This window comes from Ixodes scapularis, unplaced genomic scaffold (genome assembly GCF_016920785.2).
Source record: "Ixodes scapularis isolate PalLabHiFi unplaced genomic scaffold, ASM1692078v2 PGA_scaffold0__279_contigs__length_252992795, whole genome shotgun sequence".
NCBI classification, from domain to species: domain Eukaryota; kingdom Metazoa; phylum Arthropoda; class Arachnida; order Ixodida; family Ixodidae; genus Ixodes; species Ixodes scapularis.
The window spans coordinates 164,498,385-164,512,023 of NW_024609835.1; the positions used below are offsets into that span (position 1 = coordinate 164,498,385).

General features: G+C 47.6%; 1 protein-coding gene across 1 annotated transcript in view; it reads right to left on the bottom strand.

The window, feature by feature from the left end:
* LOC8051450 overlaps positions 1 to 13,639 on the bottom strand; it is a 131,238-nt gene that overhangs the window by 1,599 nt on the left and 116,000 nt on the right. Inside the window, 4 exon segments of the mRNA XM_042293400.1 lie at positions 2,062 to 2,283; positions 4,386 to 4,655; positions 7,633 to 7,755; positions 9,267 to 9,385. Of these exon segments, the coding sequence (XP_042149334.1) occupies positions 2,062 to 2,283; positions 4,386 to 4,655; positions 7,633 to 7,755; positions 9,267 to 9,385 (734 nt within the window).

Sequence of the window (13,639 nt, forward strand, 5' to 3'; positions counted from 1 at the left end):
AGCTCGAAGTCTCTACTGGCAACAATGAAAAAGTGACGTCAGTGGAAGGCAGGGGTTCACTCTTTGGGCTGTAGATTTTGTTTTAAACTGATTCGAAGCAGTTTCATGGTGTCAAATGAATGCTTGGGAAGCTCGCTGCAGTACCCGCGCTCCAGCACGGAACAAATGATTGGCATATTCTATTTTTTGGCTGCTTGCTCGACTGGCAAGCCTGCCTGCCACTGACGTCACGGCCCTGAAAAGCGCGCGTAAATTTGAATGTTGGTTTTTGCATCATTTTCATTTGCCGATTTCGCAATAACTATTATGAATTTCGCGATTCTAAATAGCATACCGGAGAGAGTAAAGGCCGGGGAGTCAGAAAATATAGTTAGTTGAGGTAGCTCAAAAAATCGGTGGAGTACCCCTTTAAATGCTCGCGAGTTTTTCTGGTTACACTTTATTGCAGGTATCTGAGGCTTTCCCAATACAGTCGAACCTCGATATAACAAACTTCAATATAACGAAATCCTCGATTTAATGAAGTATTTTATTTTTCATAATTTCTTGCCCATAGACCCCATGTATTTTTAGTCTATATAACAAAGTCTATTTTGCTGCTATTTCAATATAACGAAGCGCCATTGCCATAGAAGGCAATAAATAAATAGACTAAAAAACAACTTCGCGAAAAAATTGTGGTTAAAAAATAAAAATTATGCGCAAACGCGAGCGCTTGATAGGTTATTTCACGGGGACAGGCCTTCCAACGTTCCTAGGCTGCCCGAGGATGCGGCGCCGGTAGCGCCGGCGAGGCATGCGGCAAAGCGCATTCCGCTGGGCTGGCCAGAAAATGCCGAGCAAAAAGTTAACACGGCATAACAGCATCACCACTGACACTCACTGATCATCATAGTCCACTGTACTGCGGGTAGCGCGGGAGCCAACTTCAGCGGGGGAGCGACGTGATGGCGCGACCTAGAGTTCCTGTATAGGCTCCCTACAGGAACTCTAGCCCGACCGCACGGGCAATGCCATCTAGGAGGACCGACTATCGTCTTGCGAGCGTGATGTAAAGCAAAGGCGCAAGCACACTGTCGTGATATAAAGCAAAGGCGCAAGCACACTGTGGGCGCAAGGGGGCAAGTAAACTGTGCGGGCAAGAGTGCTGTGAAGGTTGGAAACATTGGCACCACCTAAACAGCTTTATTTTTCAACTGGGCGGTACACTCACGTGCTTGCAGCCATAGGGAAACGTAAAGTTCTTTCTTTGGATGAGAATGCAAACGTTTTGGACGCCATCCTGAAGAAACTGCCGAGATCACGAACACTCGGGAAGTGCTCGACACAACGGACGTACTGAGGAAGTACACGGCGTTGCATGGGCAGCAAGATGCCGTGCAAGCGCTCTGGGCGCTCGAACGCCGTATGACCTGGTATGACGCCGCTGCTACTGTCGAACAAGGCGCAAGCAAAACTCGCGGACTACTTTGCCTCTAAATAAATATGTCATTTTCGGAGAGTTTTCATACCCGTAAAATGTTTCGGAATTTTTTTTTTTTTTTTCCCCATGCTAAAGCCAATTTTTGATTTAGAGAAATTTCAATGTAACGAAGTAAATTGCGAATTTTACCGACTTCGTTACATCGAGGTTTAACTGTATTCTAAACAGCTAAAAAGAATGCAGACTGACTGACCACCCTCTTTCACTTCAGAAAATCGTGAGCAAAAGCAAAGTGGGAAAGGACTCCACAGCCCAGGTCAATCCAATTTGACTTCTATCTGCTTTGCATCCTGAAGTCGGAAAGGGAGTCTGGTTCAGCATCTTTACAAACAGGATATTTTAAGATACAACCATCCCACAATTCACTCTGCAACTACTTTTTCCTTCCCTCTCTCATACATGAGGCCTTACGATAAAGCTTATTAAGGACAAACTTAACCAATCAATCAGCAACATGCAACTGGCACGGAAGTAAGCTTCGAAGGACTCGACGGAGGGTCCTTTGATTTAGGAAAGGGGGAAGCGTAAGAGCACGGCTCATCCACGACATGACCAAAGGGTGGAGGGGGACGACCCACCTTGTTCTTGCCGCGCCTCCGAATGTCCCTGATCAGCGCCAGTTGTGCCTCTGTCAGCTCAAACTTGGCCAGGCGCTCGTTGAACTCTTCGATGGGCAGCTCCACAATCTCGACGTTGGTCAGGGGCAGGTTGAGGGCACGGGCTCGCTTCTCGTCCCGCGACGCACGCAGCTGGTCCTGGCGCAGCCGCTCCGCCTCCCCCAGCTCGCAGCCGCCGTCCTCCTGGTGGCAAGCACTGCCCGTCAGGCCCCGGCCACCGACACCAAAAAGCCATCCAAAAAGCCCGCATGTCCCACGAAATTCCAGGGCCGTCCCCCACACGTGCCAAAAGAACGCTTAGAGGCAGAGGGATCGGCGACCGGGCGTGCCAACGCGTCGCAGCTCCGACCCCGTGGTACAAAAGCTCGTGCTACGGAGCCCAGCAACAAGGTAGGCGAGAACGGCAGAAAGGAGCTTCAGTTGTCGGCGTGAGCTTCCTACCTTCGACAGCGCATCAGCGTCTCTTGCAGTTTGAGTGCGTGCGCATAGCCAAAGCATGGCAAAAGGCACGGGGTCGTGCCGAAGGCCGGGCGTCCGAAAGACGCCCAGCCTATCGGCTGTCAGTGAATATAGCGGTTGCGCGGCACTAGCGGACACATAGGTCGCCCATTTGGGCCGGAAAACTTCCTCGCTGCTGTCTAAACATGCACGCGACACAATTATGGCTCAAAGGTATCATAGCCAGAGCCATTGTATATGGCAGCCTTAGCTGCAATACTAGCGCACCACTATTCACTGTGCTGCCTCGCCACAATCGGCCAGTGAGCACTGCGTGGATCACAACAAATATGGTTTCAGCCGATTTGGTGTTGACGACTAAAGTGCAAGACCAAAGATTACCGAACACTGTTAAACGAAATTAGGTTGTCCTCTGCTCCTCCTTCCTCCCAACGCTACCCTTACGGGAGTCCCTTCGGATGCACGAAGACAGCAGTGGGCTTCTATCCTCCAAGTACTGCCTCGTCAAAGTTTGATATAATCCGTAGCTACACACGGACGAGTCAAACTAAAAAACCAGCCATCAGCCATTGCCCCGGCAACTCCTAACGCAAACTCGAAGTTCATCATTACTGCTCCTGGCATTGCAGCTAGCATCGCCACCCCAAAATATTGCAATTTTTTCCGCGCAAAACTAACGAAGAGCATTTTGCACGCCCTGGCAGAGGACCGACGATAATTTCTGGACCGTCTCGCAAACTTTCTATGCGAAACCAAAATTTCGACCACACAACACCTTCACCGCAACAAGTTCCCGTCGAAATCGCGGGCACCGTAGGATTCTAACCCCACACCCGAGGATCCGTAGGCCGGTGCTCTCCTTCGGAGCTACCGAGGCGGCCACAGCATCGCCACTCCGGCAACTAAAGCCGTTACGTACGGTGGCTCCAGTCAATACCACTACAAAACCGGGCCCACTCTCCAGGTCGCTGCCGGCAAGTCCTTAACAAGCCTCCTACGGCAAACACGCTCAAGCTCGACGAGAATAAACGGCAAAGTGGCAGACGCACGTTTTGCCGTCGCCGCCTGCTAGCATCGTGCACGTTGAGAGATGTTGCAAGACGCGCTCGCGGCGACGCAGACTGAGCTAGGCAGCACTGCGTGGCTCCACTGGTCACGACGTCAGAGGAGCAAAAACGCTGGCCTTGTCTTCCACAGTCGGCAACGGGTTAATAATGTGGCAGAAGTTACAACTCCGACACGTGCTCGTTGCCTTCCATCTCGCTTCGGCTGCACGTGCACCCAAGCGTCACCGAAGGTCCCGTGCCACAGGCGGAATACGCTGCTTCTACCGCATTTTCAACCTGTCGCCGACCATCGGCGGTATCGCTCTGGCCCAAGTCACCGAAATTGAGGTCTCTAGAACGCGTCTCCGACCAATAAGTTTCCCGCATCAAAAAAAAAAAAAAAAAAGCGGTACCTCGATTTTTGTCTGACAACGGCGTAAAAGTGTCGCACCATCGCCGGCCACGATTCCGGCAGCGTCGGTGGATGCAGCGGACAACCGGTCCACCGCGAGTTGCTCTCCTGCCTCGACGGTCCGCAGAAGCTTCAGCGGCGAGGAGTTGGGACGCCACGACAACGGCGACACTCGCATACTCCGATGCTCCTTTTTGCAACCTTTACACCCCCCCTGCCGGGTTTGCGACATCCGACGGCGCGACGCTACCGCATTTGCGACATCGTTCGTTGCCGCTTTGGAACCGCTTTCGACACACAGGTGGAATGGGACGCCAAACGCATCGGTCCGAGATGCATCCCAGGCGGCGCCTGGAAACCCCGCTCACCTCGTCTTCGTCCGATGTGTTGCCCTCCTCGGCTGTGGACGAGGCGGCTTCGGCGGCCGAGTAGGAGTGGTTGTGCTGCACTAGGGCCCCCACGGGCGGAGCCAGGCGCGGGATGTGGGGGGAAGGGAAGTTTGGTGCGGAGGCCGGCTTGGGCACCAGGGCCACCGTGGCACCCCCCGGGAGCCGGTGCACGGGCACCGGGTAGTGGTGGGGGGGAGCTGGGCACGGGTAGCCTCCCCCGACCCCGAGAACCACCGTGTCGTTCTCGCCCTGCACCAGACAACAGCAAGCTTCATTTGCCGGCCCTCGACGACACCAAGCACTTCTTACAATTTTCGGCGCAGTGGGCGAGTCGCGAAATCGAGATACAGTGATCCTCCTCTGACTACCGTAAAATACTGAGCAAGCGCCCACTCAAAATTTTAATACAATCGCAAAAAAATAGGGGACGGGTGCATCCGAGGTCATCAATTTTACATACCTACTGTAAACGACTTATTTTTTGCAGGCTCAATATTTTGCGATTGAGGTCAAAGCTGAAGTTTTGGAATAATTCGTGGGTTCTAATGTCCGCGACGCGGTGGGATCTCAATACAGATTCCAATGTGTTTACATTTTTCCGGTTTTGTTTGCGGGACCTCTTTTTTTGCAAATTGTGGGCGATTTGCGAAATTTAGGTTATCGCGAAATTAAGTTGTTCACAGTATATATGTACAGCACATATTTCTTCAGATGTTTCAAATTTTGGGGGTGGGCACTTGGTGCAAAATGGGCGGATGCATGGTATTTTACGGTATACCCGCGGGCGGCTTAGAGGGGCCGATGAGCGAATTCCAAGATCATCTATTTATGCCAATAACTATCTACGGGCTTGCCGTAAAAAAAATAGAATTTACGCTCAAATGTCGCGACTCGCCCCTCTGCCCCTCTTTCTGCGCCTCGGAGCAGACACTAGGGGTCACCGTGAAACGGCGTTTTCTTGAAATAATCATATTACGTCTCCTACACCCAAACATTTGACGCTTTAGTCAAAACGTAACGCACGACGCAGCTAGAAAGAGCAACAGTAACCTTCAGAATCTCAGCACAGTTAACCATTTCCATCCGTCAAATTTTACAGGGGTGGCGGGGACCCGAGGTACGGCCCGCCCGAAAGAAGGTAGTGCCCGCATATTTCTATTGCTGCGAGCCTACCGGGACGTCTTGCCATCTAGAACTGGTCATTTTTATTGACTAAAGTCCGACAAACAATATGCTATCAAAAACACCAGCTTCTACGAAAGGCGCTCGAGTGCCCCTTTAAGAAACGGAGGGCGTGGCTTACTGCGTTCGCTCTTCTCGTTTAAAGATTCATTCTTTGGCATCCTCGTCAGCCAATGCTGCCGTCTCTTTGGCCGCAGAGCAACAAGACGGTGCTCAGGATTCACAATGCCCCGCATTTCTCGAGCTGTCGGAGACTAGGCACTGCGCTCGGTTTCGGAATAACGTGGTAAACGCCAAAAAGCTGCCGCCAACGTGAGTAAACGTGGGCGACGGCCCTTCCCAAACAGAGCGTACACACCGACAGCACGTCGCCACGTGTGCTCCTCCGACGCTGCAATTGCCTCATTGGCTTAGCCGCGGCTTTTGTCCCGCGTCGAGCTGCACCGGCAAAGAGCATGGTAGGTTCGCATCTGGCGAAATGCTACTGTACCGATAACATTTGAAGCCCACTTTTGGGGCAATGTAACGCAGTAAAATGTTGCACAAACCAACTACGGTTGTGCACTAAGTCTTTCCTGTACTGGAACCTAACCGTAGAGCAAAATTTCAGCGAAAGATCTTCAAAAAGTGCTATTCTAAGAAATCTTCGGTAAATTTGACCCTCTTGAACGCAGCTTGCTAGGGTGCTTAACCGGAAGTGATACGTGTTCATAAGACTGGACACCTAGGGCAAGACATTGGTATCGAGAATAGAATTGCGCAACAGTTTTTCCTCCAATTTCGGGAGCAGAAAATAAGTGTTTGAAGCGGGTCGGTATTGGGAAATATCGAGTGTTAGAGCATTTTGGAAGCAGGCTGTGGGAAGCCTCCGAGCTTTGATACATGTCTGCGCATTCTAAAATGAACATATTGCAACTCCACGGGACAAAACCTTTGCAGAAGTGGAGAAGCATTCCTGCTATACATGTTTCTTTTCTGTTCAAGCTACCCTCGGCACCAACAAGCACGAGGAGAAATGCAAACAAATGTCGGCAACAACAGTCCAACTTTATCGATAGATACACGGTAAGGATTCCGGCACTCAAGAACAATTCGCCTCTCCATTTTACTTTTACGGTACATGCGCATCACTCAAAAGCCAATGAAAAAAAAAAGAAAAAAAAAAAAAGAAAAACGAGGGTAATCATTATGAAACACAATTACCCCGCAAATGCGTTGCTACGTGAAACGTTCTTGGTTTAGCGCTAGTAACCTCCAGGCATTTCTTCTCGAGCTGTGCCTCCGAATCTCTCCACTCCTCTCCACCTCACTGACTTGTTGACCCACTGACCTTCCTTAAGTCCACCCATTGACTCGTTGAGTCACTGACCCATTGACCTTCCCCGTTGGGTCGGCCTGTGCCCAGAGTATGGGGGGTGACGGGTAGCGGTCAAACTGAATTTATGCGTAGGTCACGTGACGTCACTTTTCCCGCTAAATCTAGCGGGGAAACTGAATATCTGTAAAGGTCACGTAACAGGAAGACATGCAATGTCCTTTTCCCTGTTAAAATTGGTGGGGAAATGCGCGGTTACTTTTTTCGAGGCTCCAGTTTACCTAAAAACCTAGCCTACAAATGTTCAATGTTAAAAAAAAACAAACAGGCACAGCAATTTTGCTTTTGCAAACACATTCTCCAACATCTTGTAAACCCCGAGATGGGGAACGATAAAAAAACGTTTTTTTATCGTTCCCCATCTCAGGGTTTACAAGATGTCGATTGATTACCAGCTCGCCTGCACTCTCTCACTGCTTACAATTCTCCAACAATTGTTTGTGTACCCTGTCAAATTAAGCTGGCCAGCAAATAAAACAAAGAAGTCACATTAAATTTTTAGGGGTTTATGCGACAGCATCTGGGTTTTATCTTTCAACGTGCAGCTAAAATCAGTGTTGTAGCACCCTTCGATAGGCTAGTGTTTTGCCTCAGAGACAGCGAGGTAGCTAAAAGAAAACACAAAAGATAAAATATAAAATAAAGAAAGGAAAGGGCAGGGTTACTTACGGGGCCGGGCGGCTTGCGTCCAAACAACTTGTATTTCTTCTGGGCAGACCCCAAAAACCGGGGCAGGTCCCCCCCTTCCCCGTCTGCGTGGGACGACGACTCGGAGCACGAGTCCAGCCACTCCTGTCGCAGGGGTAATCGGGGAGAAATGTGAGGACGCCTCGACGCTTTGCAGGATGGCACAGAAAGCAACCCTTCGAAAGCAACGGCAAGCAAAGGATGGGTTTCAAGCAGCCTTCGTCTCTTTTCCTTTCCTTCAATCGCAGGCATTACACTATGCCGTGCACGAGTTTCAGGACTGTGCCCCCCACGACAGAACATTAATATATCAGTACCAAAAGTGGGCTTTAATAAGGTGAATCAAACAGTAATCGCATTGAAGTACCAAAAAAAAAAAAAAAAGGTGTGATGACAGTGCTTGATACTTGCAATATAATAAAAAGAATTTTGAAAATCTAAAAGGTGTTTTATACGCATAGAACTTATAGCTCCTCTGTGACAGTGTCGCATGACGCCATGCTGATGACTGTCATGTGACACCATGGCGTCACTGAGGTTACATCTTAGATGTGGGCACAAAATTGCTAAGAGCTGGCCCTACAAATGCTACGCATTTAATATGCAACAGGAAAAGACTCGATTTAGGGACTATGAAGCAGTAATATAGGGGACAGAAAATTTCCATAAATGTGAGAAAATATTCTGCAATAGCAGACTAAAGCCCCTATTTTACTTGACCCAGTGCAATTCAGCTCTGCTGTCCAAGCGCCTTAGAGCAGTATACCATAGAATACCGCGCATCAACCCAGTCCACATTAGGCGCCCATTCCCAAATTTGAAAGATCTGAGGAAATGCGCGCAGTACGTTTATATGTAAAATTGATGCGAACAAGCGCCCATCCCCATTCTCTCGTGATTATTTCTTAATTTTGAGTGGGCACTTGCCCGGTGTTTTACGGTAGTCACATCGTGTAAGCAAAAGATGTCACATTGTTCACCTGGGCAATGTGACAGTAGTAGCCGATACTTCGCCGGTGCAATTTTTGAATATAGAGTGAGCTTCGCACGCAAAAAAGAGCCCCACTGTAGATGCGTCATTTCTTTTATTTCATATTTTGCAGATGCCTGCTTCATAGCCCTGTCTGTTGCAACGCTTTATAGTAATTTGTGAAAGTTCTCTCTCTGGACTGTTGTAATACTATAATGTTCAAGACTATGCCAGGCAAAGCGGGACACAGTGTGCAAGTGAGGTTAGCAAGCTAAGTACAGGGTGCTTGGTTTTGGCAAAGCCAAACAAACTTTTAGATGTAAAAAAAAATGAAGGTGCAGCATAGACGGGAATATCATATTTAATACGCAGGCAGATAGGAACTTGTGGGACTTGCGCGATATAGCCGTAGAGATTGGTGGCCCCACTTACTCGCAAGGACAAAGGCACTCAGAGGAGCAGCAAATCACTTCCGACAGTGTAATGTCCACCTTCGAGGACAAGATCTTTTTGGTATATTTTTCTGAGCTTTCCATAACTCCTGCACTGTTTCCTCCAGACGCACCGTCCAAAAGATATGCGCGCAGTACATGTGAAAATCCCCACTGCAGTGTCCAGCACATGAGCGTACAAAGGGAGCCCTTACATGATCCTCTGAGATGGAAGGCACGCGTTCCGAGCCCATGGACGACACACCCGTATCGCTGCTGTTGTCCGTCCGGTCCTCCGCCACAGAGAGCTGGACGGGGTACGGGCCCGACGCAGCTGCAAGCCCAATAGGAATGGCCAAATCAAGAGATGCTCTCCACTACAACAATACAGAATGTTAACGATAAAGGAAGAATGTTTTGGCAAGCTGTGAACAATGGGTGACGAGATGTTTCGGTGGCGCCCCCCCTACGTGACGTTGCAACAAGAATTTGCCGCGCCGTGGCCGCGCTGGCAGTCTGATGTTACTTTTGTTTCCGTCGATGAAAATAATATTTTTAAGGCGCCGAAGTGTGTTTAGACGATTGTAGAAAGGCAACCACGACGACGCTTTTGGTCTCACGTGGTGGCAATAGGCGTGTTTCTGATTCAGAGTGAGTGGGGTGTCGTCGTTATAATACCGGCTGATAACTTTAACAGAAAACAAAACTGTATTTACACTGATAAAATAAACATATAAATATTTACAGTTAAAGATTCTCAGTCAGTTCATGGCGTTCGTTATCATTCAATCCGTCCTGTTCCATCCGACTGCTTGCCTTCCGTTGGCGTTCAGCTCATTCTGTTTACTGTCCAACGTTCAGCTGGCGTTCCGTTCGTTCCGTTCACTGTCTGGCGTTCAGCTGGCATTCCGTTTGCTGTCACTCTGGCGTTCCGACTGTTCCGTTCCGTCTATTGTTCCGACCGTTCAACATCATTGTCAGTCCTTGATCTTCTTTCTTGCTTGCTTTTCACGTCGCCGAGACTTCTTTCTCTGGTCTTGTTCCTTTTCGAGCACAGTCACGCGCTCTCAGTCAAAAGCTGAACAGATTTCACTCGCGAAGGTCGCCATCGCGGGTGAAGTGTAAATGAATGTTGTTTAGTTACTTTGCCCACCGTATATAGTCCGCTTAATATGTAACAAGGTGCACGCAGCAAACCAGACTCTGGTGACCCCGTCCCTTCACATCTACTCTGTCGTACAAGCGAACAAACCTGGAGCTCATTTGTCGTGCTTATATCAACTCCGTACAAAACTATTAAATAAATACTATATGTCAAATGCTATCACCAAACAGATTGCATATGTTGGGCAGTAACTAATTACGTCGCTCCAGTCTGCCACGACTGATGACAAAAAAAGGGGACAGTGCCACGTCTAAATGTTTTATGCGATGCTGAATTAATAAAAACAAAGAACAAGAGAGTAAGGAAACGGGACACTGAACCTTTGCCTACACTTACTCCCTAGGTGGCATTTTCAACACTTACTCCCTTGGTGACATTTCCAGACTCTAATTACAAGGTCACAAACAAATCAATCTACAGTGCTCACATTACGTGCCACAGGAAAGTGAAGATAACGTGTTAATTAGTTCTCTAAAAGAAAGGCTGTATCTCAACCCATCGCACAAAGAAGCTCCACTCCATAAGCAAGGGAGCCAGCTGTACCAAATGTTGATGATAAAGCCGAAGAATACCCATACAACACTCAAAACAAGATTTGTAGATATATACATTGTGCCTCAATTGCTCTGTTCTGTTCAGCCAATCACTCCCAGTGTCATGCCCAAAAATTCAGGTATTAACGGTCTAACAGCTGAAAAATGGTATAAAACAGGAATTATGTAAAGTTCAGTTCGGAAAGAATGCCCACCCAAAATGAAGAAATAAATGTTGAAAAACATGGTGTAGGCTATCTTTGGGGATGCCACGGCAAAACTTTATAAAAATTTAAGAATACCCTGGCACCGGCCACAAATCACGTGATGCGGGAACTGATACCGCAGATCGCGGACACTGCAAATTCGCGTTTCACAATGCGATAAACCGCGGGAATTCGCTACAAACTCCTGTGTCACGGGAAAGGATACTGCAAGTTGCGGATGCAGCAGATTCATGTTTCATGGTGCGAAGGACCTGCGAAAACCCTCTGAGAACTCGCATCTCACGGGAATGAATGCTGCAAATCGCGGACGTAGCAGAGCCAAGTTTTATGGTGCAACAAACACGCTGGAACCCGCTGCAAACCTGCCTGTCACAGAAACCGATATCACACACGCAGATCAGGGACAGAAACGCAGGCACCCGCTATGAACTCTCTTGTCAGCCGGTACAGCAAATTGCGCAGTAGATGCGATTCCTGTCGGTCGTCGTGTGACATCCGACGGGAATAGGGGGTGGGCGCTGTTTCGGAATTTTTATGTTACAGAAACTTAACCAGAAAAACTGGATGGGCGATTTCTCGGGTGCAGGCTTTCTCTCTGAACGGTATGGATACAACACACAACTCTGCCCCAACCACTTCCTGCAAACATGTTCAATCCAGGAGAAATACTTGCAGCTTTTTATTAAACATCACCAAATTAAAAAAATAATTGTCACATTAACATTTCCTGTTGCCGTGACATTAAAAGTTGCAGCCTTGTGTTATTGACAATGCTAGGATCTGACAGGGACTTCTGTACTGAAAGGAACTGAGGCAGCAGAAACAAGCTTGCATTGAGAGATAGCTAAGGAAATTTCAATGCAAGTGGGAAGCAAGCTCTTTTCTTATTCTGTTGGTCTACTGAGTTGGGCCTTTTCCCATTCATTAGCATTTCCTCTTCTCTCCCTAAGACCCAACTGCCCTGCTGAAAGGGACATATAAAAGCTTATTTAGAAGTAGAGAAGGATGAAAACGGCAAAGACAATATGAATCTAAGGAATACTACTGGCTTTCGTAGACAAGTGCTATAAACCATGAACTCAGATTTCCAGATTGCGAGAGGCTTCTGTTCCGGAGGCACTATGATCCTTGGCGAGTGATCTGAAAAACGTCAAATGACCTCTATGCTCCTTAGCTCGAAGTCCAAGCTCCTTAGAATGAGCTTTAAGTATACAAATACTTGTGCAGGATCTGGGATCCAGAGAGGCTTCCTGTTCATAGTTGCAGCATTTTGTGCAGTCCAGATTAAAACGAGACGAGTTGTTTTCTGCATTCCAGTGAGGTCAATAAAATTCCTCCAATATTGTCAGGCCACTATGACCACTACCATGACACAAAATGTATGAGACATGCAACGTAGTTCCTAATGAAAACCATGGGATGACCGATTATAAAAGCCGGAAATATGCACCCAAAGGATGACAAGACGGCTTCGCAACCAAGGTGACTACATAATACAGCAAAATGAGACCTATAAAAAAAAGAATTCAGTCTGCCCCACAAATTGAGGTCTGTGCATTTGTCCCCTTTCAACCTTCCATGCTGCAGTTGTATGTTTTACGTAACAAAATAGGACCTTGAAGGTTGGTTCACAGGAATTATTTTTCACAAAAACATGCATGCAATGCCGCACAAACATCAGCACTATTGGCGCTGAGTAAGGGGACGACTATGGACTTCCAAAAAACTGATGCTTAGAATGTTATTTAGCAACATTTGCGAACCCACCATACAGAGGAGGTGTGGCCCAAACCTTTCAAATGCGGGCGAACGGTCACCTCTAATAACAAGAGAGACTCCAAAGCAGGTCCCTACGTTGTACAACCACAATAAAAGCCTGCCTGCTATCAGTTTCCGCAGCAAGTGCACCAAAGATAAAAAAGCATGAAGCTTTTTTCTCCTTGCCCCTCGTGAAACCAACCAAGAAACCTACCTGCCTTCTTTAAACAAAATTTAAAAAAGGAACAAACCTTAACTTCAAATAGTGCTATAGCAAGCTTCACGTAAGTAACAAAGCCTATCCAGTCAGACGGCAAGCTTTAATCGAGCATCATTTGCACCCTTTCACATTTTCAAACATGGTCTTTGTTGACCCACACTGAGAAGAAATACCCACTGAGCAGCATAATCTATGCAAACGTTCTCTGCCTTTTTGAATGGAAAACAACATAATGTTTCACTCTTGAAAGATATTACCTCTGCAGAAAAGAATTGAAGCCATGCAACGAGGACAGAGCGAAAGGCCTGACACGGTGTCAAATAAGTGAACAGGACGGGTGGGAGGAGGGGATATCTTCTAAAACTACAGTAAAATTAAAAAGCTACCAGTCTATACTCGGCATCAGCTATTTTGAGCTCCGTTATCAAGGCTAGTGTGGCTTCAGCCAGTGTTGGGTAAAGTACAACTAAAAAGTACTTAAAGTAAAGTACAAAGTAAATGATAGCTTATGTACTTCAAGAAGAAAGTAAGTACTCTGGACACAATGTACTTGAAGTACTATAAATACAATGTACTTGAAGTAAAGTACTATAGATACAATGCATTTACAAAGTATGAGTACTTTCTAACAGAATCTTTCAGAATGTCCTTTCAGGGAGCAGCCACGGGAGCAGCTCAAACAGTT